At 45.0% G+C, this 16,469-nt stretch overlaps 1 protein-coding gene across 1 annotated transcript in view; it reads right to left on the reverse strand.

Moving 5' to 3' along the window:
- Positions 1 to 16,137, reverse strand: part of MYLIP (myosin regulatory light chain interacting protein) — a 34,604-nt gene extending 18,467 nt beyond the window's left edge. Inside the window, exons 1-2 of the mRNA XM_069218780.1 lie at positions 15,907 to 16,137; positions 12,699 to 12,889 (exon numbers count right to left, since the gene is read on the reverse strand). Of these exons, the coding sequence (XP_069074881.1) occupies positions 12,699 to 12,889; positions 15,907 to 15,993 (278 nt within the window). The 5' untranslated portion in view covers positions 15,994 to 16,137. The remainder of the gene's footprint in view (positions 1 to 12,698; positions 12,890 to 15,906) is intronic.
- Between the last annotated feature and the right edge of the window lie 332 nt (positions 16,138 to 16,469).

The raw sequence follows: 16,469 nt of genomic DNA on the forward strand, positions 1-16,469 counted from the left end.
AATGGCCCACAACGCAACATGGATACATCAAATTTTTACACACAAAACTAACCTAATTTTTGCAAAGTGTGTAGCTGTGCTTTTTTGGGCCTTAGTTCAGCGGGCACCTAGAGAAGCCTAGCAAATTTACATATGTTTTGTGAACTAGACGCCTAGAGGTGGGATGACTTGTGTGCCTCTCACTAGGCTGTTTTACCCAGAGTCCCCTGCAGATCCCAAACTTTGATTGAAAAAAAAAAAAAACACACACACACACACACTCCTCACATTTCTGTGATGGAAACTTACTTCTGGCATCTGGAAAGAGCCACAAACTTCCTTTCACCCTGCATTCTCTTCAAGTCTTCTGATGAGGGTACCTCACTTGTGTGGGTGGGCTTAGTGTCCATGACAGGAAAAGGCCCAAAATACAACATGGATACATCACATCACATTTTTCCATGCAAAACTGACCTGTTTCTCGCAAAGCGGGTAGCTGGGGTTTTTGGGCCCTACTTCAGCCAGCACCTGGGGAAACCTAGCAAATCTGTACATTTTTTAAAACTAGACGTCCAGGGGAATCAAAGATGGGGTGACGTGCAGCTCTCACCAAGTTCTGCTACAGAGAATCTTTTGCAGACCTCAAAATTAGTCTTAAAAAAAAAAGACATTAAACCTCACATTTCTGTGACGGAAAGTTATAGATCTTCCTTCCACCCAGCATCCCTCCCAGGTCTTCAGACAAAAATGCCACCTCACTTGTGTGGGTGGACCAAGTGCCCGTGACAGCGAACTGATCAAAACATATTGTGGACACATCAAAATGATCTATCCCAAAACAACGTATTTTTGCAGGGGGGGGTGGGGGGGAGGGAGGAAGATGTCCAGGGAGGTGTGGCTTGCATGGATTCCCTAAATGTTTTTTTATCTATCCCAAATCCCATGCAAACCTCAAATTTAGCACAAAAAAAAAAAAAAAAAAAAAAAAAAAAAACCACACATTTTCTTCTTTAATCTATGTGGGATCAGCGCAACAGCACAAATTTCCTACCATCCATCCTTCCCCTCAGTCTCCTGATAAAAAATCATACCTCACTTGTGTAGATAGGCCAGGTGCCTGTGACAAGGAAGAGCCAAAAACATGTAGAAATTAAGGGGGAATCAAAGCGGGTCCAAAAAGGCAGTTTTTTCCTATATGTTTTTAGGCTGACTGCTTTGAGCTCCCACACAAGTGAATCAGAGTTTTTATCAGGGCAGGGGGGGGGCAATGCTGGGTGGTGGGAATTTTGTGTATTCCTGTGAATTTCAGGCGTTTCCATCACAGAAATGTAGCAAAAATGTGTGAATTCAGGCAAAGTTGGCGTTTGCATGGCATTGTGACTAAGAAAATGGAGGGGTACATGTGAAGCACACCACCCAGGACTCCCCCAGTTTTTAGATTGCAGAAGTGTCTAATGGGTACGCTGCAACCTGGAAATACCGAGGTCCAAGAAGTGCAACTGCTCATCATTGCAAATGGGACGATATTGGGAGTTAGCTAAGTTCCCTTTTACCCCAAAAGTTTAAAACGTTGCTTGCCATTGGGATGAGATGCTTTAGTCTAAGAGGGGATGGTTTGGGGGGGGGGGGGGGGGGGGGAAGGGGGAAGAAAGACACTGCCGATTTTTTTTTTGGGGGGGGGGGGGCATTGGAGGCCTGGCAATGCCCATTATGGGTAGCCCCCACCCCTAGATGAATAATTAAAAAACAAAATCCCTGGTGCCTAATTGGTTTTCAAACCTCCTAAAGCCAGACTGGGGACTGTATCCCTCATCTGCCCCCCAGGAAGGGGAGGGGACAGAAGACTGTGGTTCTTTTTGAGAGAGGTGGGGGCATTACTATCCCCATTCAGGGCAGCCCCCACCCATAGATGTATATATTTAAAATATTATATATATATATATATATATATATATATATATATATATATATATCCATCCTTGTTCCTAGTAGGCTTTCTATTCCCACTGTCTTATCTGCCCCCGCGAAAGACTAAAAATACCCAAATAAAGGGGGGGGGAAAGGGGGAGGGGGGTAAAAGCCCTTGCCCAAGGGGCTGCTCCCCCTTTCAGGTGTCTAATGGGTGAATCCATGCTGCTTTGGGGAGGGGGGGGTACTGATCACCCTCCTGCAGAGATTCCCCCAGAGATCCACTAAGGAGGGGTACCATTGTAAAAAGGAGATTCTCCTCTTTCCAATAATAGCTCTCCTGTCTACATGCTGAGATAGCAGTGAAAGTGAAATCAGGTAATCAGCTCGTTTCACTTTTGGTTTCAGCAAAATTACATCATTGCGCCGTGCGCGCTGATGGACATTTCACTGATACAAGAAACAGCCTCAGGAGATGGGAAAGATTTTCCCCACCTCCCGAGGTGGTTTCTTTCAGAAGGGAAACCGAGGAATTTCCTGTTCCATGTGCGCAGAACCATCCGATGCATATGAGCACTGTGGCATCAGGAGGCTCCAAGCCGCCTAATGCACAAAAGGGTTAAAATTATTAAAAAATAATATTACATTGAACTGTATTTGTCACTCAAGTGAAAGGAACCATTTTAGGTGGATGTGGACAATGTGTACAGTGAAGGCACTCCAGGTGAAGGGAGCAATAAACAAAGTAGGAGATGCCACTGCCCCATTCAGTACAGCATGCCGTGGAGTGGAAGTAAAACATGCATGACAGTTTAACAGCCCAGTGGGCGAAGGCCACAGACCAAAAGCCACTGCATATAGGTTTCTGGATGATATACAGACTAGTGCAACAGCTAAAAAGGGGTCGCCAAGGCCAGACTGGGAGGGGGGGGGGAGGAGTAAAGAAGAAGAAAAAAAAAACGAACCATACACGTGCAACGTGGTGCCCCTTTAGCCTGACTCATACAAGACTGGTCTAGTTTGGGATCTAAAAAACTAGACTAAGTTGATTTCTAGATTAAAAGGTGACTGCATTGGTTTTTCAACCAAGCAGATTGTTCTTAAATTAAGCTCAATTTATTTTAAAGATCTACTACCAAATTAACCGAGGAGTGGAGCGTAACGCATGCCACTGAGGCGCAGGAGGGCCTACAATCCTTAAGGGGGTCCCCAATTCAGCTATTTGTGAGCTATGGGACACTTAGGGGTCCCTCATCACTTTTTGCAGGGGGTGGGGCAATCATTTTGTGTTACGCCAATAAGTGGGCATTTGGATCCAAGACATGGCATAGGATAAGAGCCCAAAGCTGGCAGGAATTGTTAAAGTATTTCACACACAAGCTCTTACAACAAATGGATAACTGGCACAGTAACCATTTAAGGGAAGAAAGGTAAGATACTTTGTGTTCAAAACCCCTTCAGAATAATTGTACACTTGAGGGGTGATACCCGGAAACTGGTCCCAGGATGCTTGTTTCCGGTCCAGGGAGGACCTGGCTTGGCAGTTCAGGCTGGACTGTTTCAATGGGGAGCAGAGCCAAAGCTGATTTGCATATGGCTGGGTCCAAACTGGGGTGACGTGGCGAGCAGAATAATGATGGACGAAACCCAGACTGACTTTGGGGTCAGTATCTAAAACGTTTCGACACTCTGTCCATCATTTTATTGTGGGATGTTGCTATAAGATAAGGGAGCCCAAACCTGGCAGTAATTGTTAAAGTATTTCACACAAGCTCTTACAACAGATGGATAACTGGCACAGTAACCAGTTAAGGGAAAAGGGAAAGATGCTTTGTGTTCAGAACACCTTCAGTACAATTGTACACTTGCAGAATACATTATCCGGCCATGCGACAACCAAATCCTGGATAGTGCCGAGCCTCCAATCCCACCGTCTGATAAATTAACAGCAGAGAAACGGACAGTCAATGGTTTCAAAAAGCAGGTAAGGAGTCTAGCAAGGAGGGTGCTGTTACAACAAGGTTCAAAGTATGGGCAGGTTGATGCCTTAGGTGCTCACACAATATAGTTCAAGAACAGGAGCTGAGCACCAAAACTGCCAAAGGCAACTTCCAGCTTATCTGTAGACATCCCATCTCATACATTTGGAGGCAACCTCAATGACGAGCGACAGAGCCTGCCATCAGTAGCATCACGCAAGGGTCCATGGTCTCATTCCCGTGCCTTCAACTAGAGGGGCATTAAATACACTTGCACCAATGACTTGACAGAAGGGGGTACGTTTTACCTCAATCGTCCTAGTAAAAGAAGGGGTGGGGGTTAACGGCTATATAATTCAAAACAGAAAGAGAAAGTTGTACTAGTAGGTAATAAAGAAAGACGGCCTAGTGGTCTGAGCACAACGAGAACCCTCAAGGGAAAAATATTGTTAGCCAAATAATGAAAGTTAAATAAAAAACAAAGTGTGTGTGTGTGTGTGTGTGTGTGTGGGGGGGGGGGGGGGACGGAGGGTTTAAACATTGAAGAACGGTTTTGTGCATTTGAAGGTCATTTTTCTCAAGCAATGCCTCAAACGCCGCTTTAGCTACATGCACAAGATCACACACTGTGTCAACTTCAATGGGAGCCTTTTCTTTTAATTGGTCGCCGAACACTTAAAACATATATTTTGCTGCAAAATCTTTAAGGCACCGATAAGACTGACCTAGAGAGGACCGCAAGCACTGCCCCTTGCAGGCTTTGGCAACCTCGAATTACCCTGGTTTAAGATTACCACACCAAACAAAGGCTCTTGTTCGTGTGAGCAGGTGAGTCGCGCATGGCCGAAAAAGAAGAATGAATTTAAAAAAAAAAAAAAAAAAAAAAAAAAAAAAAAAAAAGGTAACAGACGCTGTTTCGCAGCCGGTCCCGTCTCAGAGAAAGCAGCTGCACCGTGCATTTAAAATGGAGGTTCTGTACTGCGTGGGTCACTGCACAGCCCACGAGCGATTTGCAGGCTTCCTGGACCGGCAGCAAGAACAAGTGTCATCGGATGATTCACGGAGACGGTACCGGCTCGACAAACCGTGAACCATGCGGGCTGGGGCGCAGTAGCCACGGCGGGGAGGAGCACGGCAACTCGGCGCCTAGGGCAAGGCCCCGAGGGTTCACTGCTGTGTGCTCGAGTAACCTTTCACCTACTTTGCGGGGAAAGGCCACGGGCTGCTGACTGAAAAGCAGCTTCACACGCACTATCATTCCTGGTCAACAGAGGCCGCGCCGCTAATGGCCGTTTTATCTGGACAACTTTTAAAAACAGTCCTCTGTCAACAAATACAGAGCTGACAAGGCCAAAAAGCCACATAGAACGTAGGCACACGGTTCCAAAGATTGGCCAATACAAAAGACAGGCGATTCGTATGTTGACAAGACAAACAATAGTGCGGGTTATTAAACAAACTCTGAAATATGAGCAAATGTAGTTCTTTCCCCTACAAAAATACAATGCACTCTTTTGGGGAGGTAAATGTGACAGACATTACCACGGATTGTGTTTGCTTGGGTAAAAATCACCAATCATACTCCCCTCAGCGGAAGAGCGCGATTAAGGGTCTAATTCTGTTCTGAACCGTTGTGCAGTCTCAAACGCAAAGCATTCAACTACGGGTTACAGGTGTCGTTGACATAACAGGGTTCGTTATTTAGTGTTGGTCCACTTAGTTGGGGGAGGGGACGATAGACTCCATGCCACATTTTCAGCGTAACCGGTCTCATCAGGGTTTATTACAAGCCAATCCATCCTACATGCCCATCCTGAAAAAAAAAAACATGAATGGACACCCCAGGAACAATGCTGGACAACAGTGATTGTGCCCTCTACCCATAAGTTGTGGGCCTGGTGGTATACAAATGTATTTGTAGCCCACAGTCAATTACTTACTTCGAAAGATCTGTAGTGAAAGTGCTTCCTTTCCACCCAGACACACGGTGGCCCCAGATCTTACCAGTGCACTTTGCAGCTTTAGGAAAATTATATCAGTAAATTAGAACAACGTCAATTACAACAAGGAAACCAGGCCACAACAGCAGTGACCCCATGAGAATATAGAATAATGACCAAAACATAACCGTGTGCAGCAACAGACATGAAACGCCACATCCCCCCCCCCACCTAAAAAAAAAAAAAAAAGCAAAAAAAGTTCGAGAAAGAAAAGACAACTTAAGTGCCCCTGAACAGCATGTCAGAGGGAATTATAAGAAGGACTGGAAAAAAATGCTTGAGCAGTCTACACTCAAAAGTCCACAACAACGAAAACACCAGTTATTAAGGGCTCAGTCATACAGAAAAAACACTGTATTCTCCCAGCCAAAGTGCCACAACTAACGGCTAAAATGGGGCACAGACCATATTTCAGGCTCGAAGATGCTCAAAGCAAGTGCACCTCCCCACAACACTTCTAATATGAGCCACCTCGTCAGGGGTAGTAAGCGCTATACAAATACAATTTATAACTCTGGTTGCCCAACCCAATTTAATTTCCTTTGCCGCCAAATTCGCCCACACCCGCTTCTCGCACTGCTGTGGGTGCCAACAGTTCTAGAGAACAAGTCACAGTACCGCAGTGTACCCCGTACTCAACAGCTCTGCAGATGCCATAGTTCGAACACATCTCTGGTAGTTAAGTGTTTACTTCTGCCTATAAATGTAGAGGCATAGTAGAGTTCACCGGGTGGCTAGCACACCACTGGGTAAACTGTAAGGTAACTACGACAGCCTCCCAGAGAATCGCTTTCTAAACAATCTACATCAGTGTTGTCCAACATGTGGGTCGCAAGTCTGGGAATAAATAAAGATGCCTTTACATTTTGTTTATCCTTCACATTTGGTGCTTGTCTTCTAACACATTGCTGCTCGTGGGAATTGTTTTTTCTTTCGCCAATGGCAAAGTTACAGGAGCCTTTTAAGTGAATTACATGAATTGCTAGAGTACAGGAAAGTGTGATTTTTTTTCCTTTCACAAAATGGACTGTATTTTTTCACTAGTTAGGAAAAGCAAAAATGAAGCACAGTTTTGTGCGATTCTGAATTGTGCTGGAAACAAAACACATCAAGACAATTGATAAACAAATGACAAGTATTCACAGAAACACGAGTTCCACACATTATCATATGTGCGCTATATACTTTTAGAGGTAAAACGGCACTGTAAGTAAAGTTAGCGGCCACTAAAATAGAACATTTATTATAAAGTGCACTTCATGCGGTGCTTCCGTTCCCCAAAAAAAAAGAAAAAAAAAAGAAAAAAAGCCCTCTCTCATATCCAGGAAACTTAGAAGCGTCGCAAATGTTTGTCGTCTTAAAACGTGGGTCGCGGTTCTAAAGTCTGCGAACCACTGAACTGCACACACCCTTCGACGAAGACTGGTAAACTGTAGATATCACTCGTACCAATTCGCCTTTTTGTGCAAGTTTTAGAACATTGCATTACGAGTATACTACCACACAAAGCCACCATGGCTCCACAACTAGGTTGTAGCACTAGAATAGTGGGGGGGTGGGGGGGAGGAGGCACCGCAAGGTCTCCCAACTGCCTGAATCTAAAGTGGGGGAGTGATCTTCGTGTAGTGTTCGGAGCTAGGTTCACTCGCCTTTAAACGGAACCAACTTCACAGATGTCGGTGTCAAATAACAATGCAGATACTTCCGCGTGGAGACGAGAGCTGTCGGCCAATGAGATGCCTGTACCTTGCCCACACGCGGAAGCGCCGTCGGCTAGACGTATCAGCCAAACGTGTCCTACTACAGAAAACAGCGTCCGAGGTTACTCTCAGTCACTGACCTGCAGTTACATCGTCACATGCCATTTCTAAGACGTGTAATGCCTCATAACAACCACACTAGAAACCACCGGTCAAAACACGCCCAGCCGCGTCGGAGACAGAGTTTGGCTGCAAACCGAAAAGAATATTTGTTTACATAGTGTCCCCAACCCTTTAGCACAGAACCCGAAGAAACTCAGGCGTTTTAAACTGACTGAGATTCAGGACACGTTTACACTGACCTGCCTGCTACAAACTGACAGCTGCCGCAAAGTTACGTAAAGCAACAATGAAAAAAAAAAAAAAAAAAAACACACAAGTATTAAAAGTTTGTACACTAGCGAGCCCGCCGAGCCTCTCCCTCTGCAATGGAGGGAGAGGCTTAGGGAGGTACACAAGGGCTAGCCACTACCCGGGTGAAGATGGAATTGGCAGAACTGTTATGTCTCACTTTGTTGAATGTGTGTAAATTGGGATCTGAAAGTCACAGGGGGTAATAGGCAGGTCAAATGGAAATGTTCAGCAAGAGGACTAAATTACATGCGTCAATAAGAGTTGTTAGGTATAATATGCAGCACACTGTAGTACTAATCTCCAAGTTTGGAATGTTTTTCTATATGAATACAAAAAGAAGGAAACATTTTTTTTTAGAGAAGTTATATCTTAGTTTTTCCTCAAGCAGAATCGTGACTCCAGAAGGCACCCAAAGGCTGTAGAGAAGCTGCGAAACCTCGTAGTACAAACAATGTACAAGAACGGTGACTGCTTCAGATATACTCTCCTGTGTGAACCATGATTGGAGTATGATCAATGTGGCAGAGCGTTCATGCTGGCCATAAATTAAAGTCTCACTGCTACAAGCCAGTTTAAAGGTTTAATCAACTGAAAAGTATAATTTGGTGAATTTTCCAAGTGGGGAGGGGTATTGATGTCTAAACTTTGGTTCTGTAACATCACAGAACAGATCAGTATTATCTGCGATAATGGCTATTTTTGTGGGCAGTCTCCTGGCATTGCCGTGATAACATTACATCAGTTAGTGAAGGAGTATCCCTTAGAAATGGAGGCGTAGCCACAAAACCGAGTCTGCCTGTGTAATATTGGAGGCTATGGGGTCGCTTTTAATGAAATAAGCTTCTGGTGTAGTCTGGAGTGTATTAAATATATTGGCTCTTACGTTCCGTTTTTCTTCACCTCCATCCTAAGCAGTATTTCCTTTACACAGATCTACTCCTGGGAACAGCATAGGTAGTACCAGCAACAGTTTGCTCACACTGCTCCACCCATGTTCCTTAAGCATATATCAAAGGGTGCACATAGGTGGCAGCTCAAAAAGGATAAGTGGGTAATGCCCCAAAAAGTGCCAATCTTCTAAATACATTTTGATCTGCTTCGCGATTTAAGGGAGCTTAACTAAAGGAAAATGTGCTTGAGCAAAGTGGTGACAAGCAGGCCCACTAATTGCTTTTGTGGCTGTAGAGTTTTTGGCATAATTATGGATTGGTCGCATAATCCATGGCCCTCTGCATAAATCGGCAGATTTCAGAAATAAAACACTTGTTTCTAGCTCAAATGGATCAAAGGTTGCTAAAAACGCTGCAACACGTGTTCCTGTGCAGTGGAAGGCAATTTGCAAATGTTGACTGGTCTCCTTTCTGTTGCTTATTGGTGTATTTGTGTGTTGGACTGGTTCTAACGAAATGAAACCTTTTCCCAGACAGTGGTAATCTGTGTAAGAGTTACAAAATAATGGAGGATTACCACCAAAAAAATGAGCTGCATAACGTGCTCCTTGTAACAGAAACTGGTCTTCCTCTGCTGAATAATTCCAGTGGTGCTCATCACAAGGTATTTCAGAGTTAAAAAGAGCCTGTCTGCCCAACCCATTAATGTGGCCGCTGGAGTCCGATATGGTTTTAGGAATATTTCTGTCTTAAACCACACCTTAAAAGACAGGAGAAGGGACGGCATAGCAGAACAGAGAAGGAGCAGTGAAATTGGAGGTTGGTAGAGACGACTTCCTTCCAAACTTGAGTCAAACCTACCTACTCAGAGAGCAAGGACCAAGACATTACAGGAACACTAACACAGTAGCTTCCAGTATCATGACATATTCCTATCATCATAACTTCATAGATTTAAGGACTTCGCAAGAATCCTTGTAGGCAACGTGTCCAAGCAAGAAGAACACAACATGACATCACCACCAAGACAGGCCGCTGTAAAGTCGAACTTATTGTTTTTATTTGCACTATGAGGCCACAAGCCAAATCACCTGAACACAGATCGAATTGGACAAATATATGACTCAATCAGAGAAAAAAAAAAAAACACACACACACACACACACACAGTAGGGAACCTCATTCTCTGCAAAACAGCCAAACACTTAAAAGCCTTACATCTAGCCGCAAATATCAAAAGCCAAAAAATAAAAAATGCAGAGCTCGTAAACTGTGAATTATCCATTTTCAAGACAGATTTCACACCAACAACCAAAGGAAAACCATCTTATGTTCATCTTGTTATGTTGTTTTAAGCACCACCAACATAGATCAGACAGAGCAGCAGAGCAAGCTACACAGTAATACTGTACTATAGTACAGGAAACAGAAAGGCATGCTTCTATACATTATGGCATTTTTGAGCTATCGCAGTGAATAACCTACAATAGGTTCACACTAAACAGCTTCATGTGCACGTCATCATCCATAAACACATAATTCTTACACCAACTAAACTATACACCAAAATATGCAGCTTACATGACTACAATACAGAAATAAACCTTACAGATAAGCTCAAGGCAAAACCATACTCCTCACATTCACCCAGAAAGAGCAGAGGATACTCCCCGCAAAACATCAGTTGTAGAGGCTTCATCTAAATCTTGGGCTGGAGGCTTCTGTATGTTTCATCCAGTTGAAAATGAGAGGGAGGGGTTCCCAAAGTTTGAAGTAGGGTCTAAAGTCTTTCAGGGAGTTCGTCCAAATAGATAAAGGTACTTTAAGCAAAATAGTGCAGAGTGGAAACTACAACACGCATGCTGCCCACCCAGATCGGTCACAGACAAATTAATGGCCACATTCCTTCTCAAATTGTCAGCAGTGTGTGCTTCACATCTGCCCACTCATCCCTTCCCAAAATACATCTTTTTTTGGCAGGCTTGAGAATAAGACTTCTTCAGAAAAAAGTGGCCGCAATTGAGATTTAGGTTCACATCATATCATTCCACTACCTGTTGTTTCGTTCAGAAAGTTAGCTAGCAGAAGTGCAAAGTCTAGACAGCCGGCAACCGTACCTGGCCCTCCAGCCCAGAAGGGCATAATCGCTTGGAAGCCACGTCGGTATCATACTTGTCCACCACGGACTTACTCGAGTAAGTCAAACTATCTGGAGGATTCAAGGAAAGGATCATAGTACGTTCTGTCAGGGTTAAGAGAAGCACTGCCCTGACCTGTACACGGTCTTCATCACCCTTCTCACCACTGTGTTCTTGGCAATAGATAGGTACATCATACAGACACCAATTTGAAAAGCTGCTCGTCTCTGTGAAACCATGCTGTACTCTCCAGTCAATTCCTTGTTTCTAATATATGTCTACAAAATGGGGAGACTGACTCCCCCAGAGGGGAAAAATAATATTCCATGGGGCCGAGGATGCAACAAGGAGACCTGGGGCTTCTTCTGACACTAAAGTGTTTCTGAAAAACACCAACATTCTATTTTGCCTGCGGGCAAAAGGTGGCAGTTGAGAGTCAAGCGGAGTATCACTGCACTGCTAAAAATGGCATCAATATTATTTGAGAAAACGGTAAAGTGATAATGAACAGAAATTTTGTTGAGGTTTCTTGCAAAATATACTCTCCACGAAACTTTTCTTCGGCAAACTGGCTTCCATCACACTTTAGATGAATACACGTTTACTAGTAGAAGTGGGGGTGCGAATCGCCAATCACTCTAAAATTCAGAAACATTTTACAGCAAACGAAATTGAAAGTGCTTCAAGTACAATAAGGTGAACTGGTACTTGCACGTCTGGAAAAAGTTAAAACCACGTCAACACGTGGGGAGGAGCCATTTCCTGTCTTCCTGTCCAGGCGGGTTTCGGATGACCTGCAGTAACACGGATAGCGGCGAGGGTTACTAGCGGTCACAAGGCGTCGGCAAAAGCAAGACCGAAAAATATCCTGTCATTTGATATGTCCGTTCCTCACATAGTGAGCTGAAAAACAAGCTGTTAGCACCGAAAAGGAATGCATCTCTGCAACTCTCACAGCCGCTTCTCAGAGATTATTTTCCGGTTTAGAAACCAATCGGTCAGAAAATGTACCCTCACAACGGTCATAAGGAAATTAGCGAAACTTCGACATTTTCAAGTTCAGGGCGAGGGGAATCGGTTGCCCCGGGTGAGTATACATTTAGAGTAGTTCTAGACCTACAAGTATGTAGGTAGTCACTTATCTCCTACAGGAAGTGCCCCGTTATTGAAAATACATGCACACAAATGTACTCCAGTCACGAAAGTGTGAAATCGGAAAGGGGAGGTAAATTGCCCCAGTACTTAATGCAGGAGTGAGGTAAGGGGTTATTCAAGGGCCTAATCATTTCCTCACAGAAAAAAAAAAAAAAAAAAAAAAAAAAAAAAGTTGACCGTGCAAATGTATGTCCCAGTCACGTTTTGTTTACAGTGTTTTCCAGATGGAGGAAAGTCAACATGGAAGTACTGGAAAAATGCTACGACTTCAGTACAGTTTCAGGAGGAGCTGTAAAGTACAGTGCAATCCCCAAGAACAGTGGAACGTTGCTACACGCGTTTGAACATCAAACAGATATAGAAAACATAGATATTAAATAAAAATAAAAACCTACATGGAAAACATTGACTGCTGTGCGTAGGATCAGCAAGTAAAAACTAAAGACAAAGCCTTCTATGCACTTTTTTTTTTCTTCAAACCACGGAAACATTTGTTTCTGTTTCTGAAGGGTTAGTGCTGCTGCGTCCGTCCTACCTTGTCTGCTCCTGCAATACGAGATGGGGTTCCACAAAGAACTTGACCCGCAGCTTCATTCTGTAGGGTGCCAGGCCGTCCATTTGCTGGGAGATCCGGTTCCTGAGATTGAGCCACAAATTTTCGCCTTTGTTGCCGGTGAATTGGAGCCCGAAATAATCAACCTCTATGATGCCCAGCCTCCTGCAGACCTATAGGAAAAGGGAGCATGATCACATCCTGGTTCAACAGGGTATTCACAGGTCCACCGGCATTCTGCGGCAGCATAGGACCAAATAAAGTGGCAAGGTTGACTAAACATGCAGCAAGAATAGGCAAAGTAGGCAGAATAAACCGGCACATTTTGTGATAGCGTTATCGATTTTGTCATTTTTTTTTTTATATACAGGTTAACAGCACCAGGACAAAGGTTCGATATCGTTAGCAACAGTTTAGCACCCACATACAGCAATAAGCAACAGAAATGTTACTAGTCAACCTTTGCAAACGGCTTTCCACCGTGCCGCAACCCATTTGCCTCGTTCTTACTAATCTTTAAACCGTTTGAGCATCAAATTCATAAATACGAGGAGAACACCGCAGCCGCAAAATCGCATAATTCCAAGAGCCTTCAATGTTGAACATGATGGGGAGGCACACATGTAACCTTTTCTCAGACATGTGCCTTCCAACAAATGCGGCACCCATTTTAAGAAAACTTACTGGCTGGCCCAAGCCTTGCAGGCAAAGACGCTAAAATGTGATAAAAATATTTATATAATTTACTTTGACATCCATAAAGAAAGTCCCATCTTGTAAGTAGCCTGGGCACGGTGAGCAATAACTGCGAATCTGTTTTAAAAAGATAAGCTGTGCTCCACTCACTGCCATACCTTAAAACAATATAGTGACTCCCGTAATAAGACCAAGCTGTATGCCACCGCTTGCTCTTGGTATATATTTTGCAAAAGCAGTGATAATTAATGTTGACTTTACATGCCACCTCGTGACAAAATGCACTAACTCAAAGTCGGCCACGTGCAAGCTGGGAATTCAAAGTTACAACCGTGCAATTTTTTTTTTCTTAAGTATCAAACACCTGTGATAACTAAAACGCCCAAAATCCAAAAAGTACCACCACCACCCCAACCTTCTTGCCGTTTTTAAAGCCTGCAACAAATTTCAAACTGGAAATACATTTCACGTCGCCTATTACCAAATGGACTAGACAGAATACAGTTGCGAAAACGATTTGGTTTATTGAGAATTCTAATCAACTGCTGAGCAGAAAATTATGGTTGCAGTTTGGAACTTCTAAGTGGAAGCTAACAGGTGCACCGTGTGGTTTATCCAATTAGAAAGACAGCCAATTAAGGCAAGTGCGTCACACAGACGGGGCAAAAAAAAAAAAATATACAGCAAAACCCGAGGAGGCGGAACAGAGAGGACGGCCACAACACAGGAGCCCATCTGCTGGCAGAAGCTAAGCATCTGTCCCTCCTGAAGCACAGGGACAGCTGTTGCCCCTCGCTATCTGACCCCATCAATCTTCTATACATTGAACCCTAGCGCGCGCACGTACAGCAACAGCCACAAAAGAGCTCAACAGGCCCCCTCGGGGCGACTACCAGAAGCAGCCCTCCCAGATGAGAGGGTTAACAGCAAAGACACACTTACACCGTGGGCCTTTCTTTTCGGACAGATTGATTCAACTGAGCCATTCGGTTACTTGCATAGTGCAAGCATTGGTGGAGACCACCCACGTCTTTCTCTAGTGACTCCCTAATGTAAATGGGCGTAATAATTATGGGCGCCTAAGCTGGATCACCATCTTTCAGCCAATGCCCCCCGAAGGGGTACCTTTGTGCTCGCCTCAACTATGCCACTCGTGCCTTTTGGCTGTACTGGCAAGGCCCTGTGTACCAACACTGGCCTACTAATGAACTCCATCTCACAATACCACTTGGAGTCCTACAACTGACACTATACGTGAAACAGGAAGACTTAGAGAGCATTGAGGTCTCTTGGTGGCCACTTAGAAAGGCAAGCCCGAGGGCCCACAAAGGTGGCTCACAATCTGGACACGAGGCCCCTCCTGCGTTAAACCTGGATGAGTGAAGGTGTAAGCAAAACATAGGTCACTACTGGGCAGCGAGGGGGTACAGAGGAGCTTTAAGGCCCCATCACGCAAACAACAACGAAAATACGTTGAGCCTAAAGAAGAGAGTTTGAAAATTACTGGTGAGGTACACTATATTCAGGGAGGCCAAGTACATGTGGGGAAATCAACTACTGAGTCAGAAATTAGGGCGAGCAACCTACGAGATAAGTGATCAGACAAAGGAAGAATCACTGCCACTGATGGAGGGACCAAAATCACGCAAACTGAACGTTGAAGTACACCTAACGGGGTGCCCAAATAAATGAACCTAATAGAAGGCTTCGAACAGGAGGGAACTACAAAAGAAGACTTTAGGAGAAGTAACATTACATGAGAGTACCCAGATCAGACAGGGAGGCCCTTCCGTAGATTCACTGAAGTGGGAGGGTGGGCAAGATGAAATACACTACCGCAGTGATGATCCAAGAAGAGGGCAATTAAGAAGGCCCCAGGTTGAGAGGCTCTGGAAGGAGTCTCGAGAGGGAGGATACTAAACTGACCCCCTGGACCTCCCATCAACAATATTAAGTGCCTTACAGAAGAGGGAAGCTACAGAAAAGATTATAAGACGAGGAACCTAAAAGAGAAGTAGTCTGATAAAGGACTTTAACAGAGAGGGCCTCCAGATCACTAGCACCAATGAGGGGAGGAGGCAGAAACCAGTTATCTACGGTGGACGGGAGAGAAGTAGACTAAACGAGGGGTCCCCAAGAGCCAAATTATGGCAGGAGTTCAAATAAGATGTGAGAATTACAAAAGTCGTCTTCGGAGAAAGACAGTGCAGGAAGGGGTAAGATGAAGTACACTACTCAAGGGTGCCACCAGAGTGAGAAATTAAAAGGACCTCGAGGCAAGACCCTATACATAGGTGCCTGCAAAAGGCAGTAGAGAATCGAACCAGCTTCGCCATAAGACCACCCCCCCCCCCCCCCGGAGTGGGCGGGCCATATTAGTTAGGATAATATGTGGCTAACGGGTCCCTAAAGAGCGAGTACCGAATTCTCTAAATGGACGATCCATATGCGGCGATTGGGAAGGGTGCTGAACGGTGGATTCAGGTTTTCTCACCTGGGTCAGGCAGTCTTCCCCGTTCGCTTTGGCGTCCACCTCAACCTCCATGACCACGGCGTCCGGCCTCGTAACGAAGCACAGCATGGTGGGTACGGCCGCCAGGGCTGCTCTCGCGCACGAAACTGCCACACAGCGAATCCGGTCTGCACCGAGCTTCAGAGTCACCGCGTCGCCGAGCCCTGCACTGAAGATACCTCGAGCGAGGCGCCCGGTTCTCTATACAGAGTCAAGCGCCAGCCCCCGGCCCCGCCGAAGCCAACCGCGGCGCGCCTCTCACCTCCCGAGGCCCCCTGCCAACCAATCAGAGCGACGCTAACTCCGACGAGCTTCGAGCGTTCGCACGAGCGCCACCGCATGGCTAGCTGCATGAGTGCAATCCAAGCTGACTGAGGATTGATTGCTCAGTTTTGTTTTCAGTTAAGTTAGCTGGCTCTCGGTTGAAGAACAGCGTGCTTCCTTTTCCAGCTGTCTCTTAGTTCCCTGCAGCCTCGGGCGGGGGAGTCGGGACGAGAATAAAAATAGAAATATAATTTATCAGTACTAGGTAGGAAGAACTCACG

Source organism: Pleurodeles waltl, chromosome 2_1 (assembly GCF_031143425.1).
Source record: "Pleurodeles waltl isolate 20211129_DDA chromosome 2_1, aPleWal1.hap1.20221129, whole genome shotgun sequence".
Classification (NCBI taxonomy): Eukaryota; Metazoa; Chordata; class Amphibia; order Caudata; family Salamandridae; genus Pleurodeles; species Pleurodeles waltl.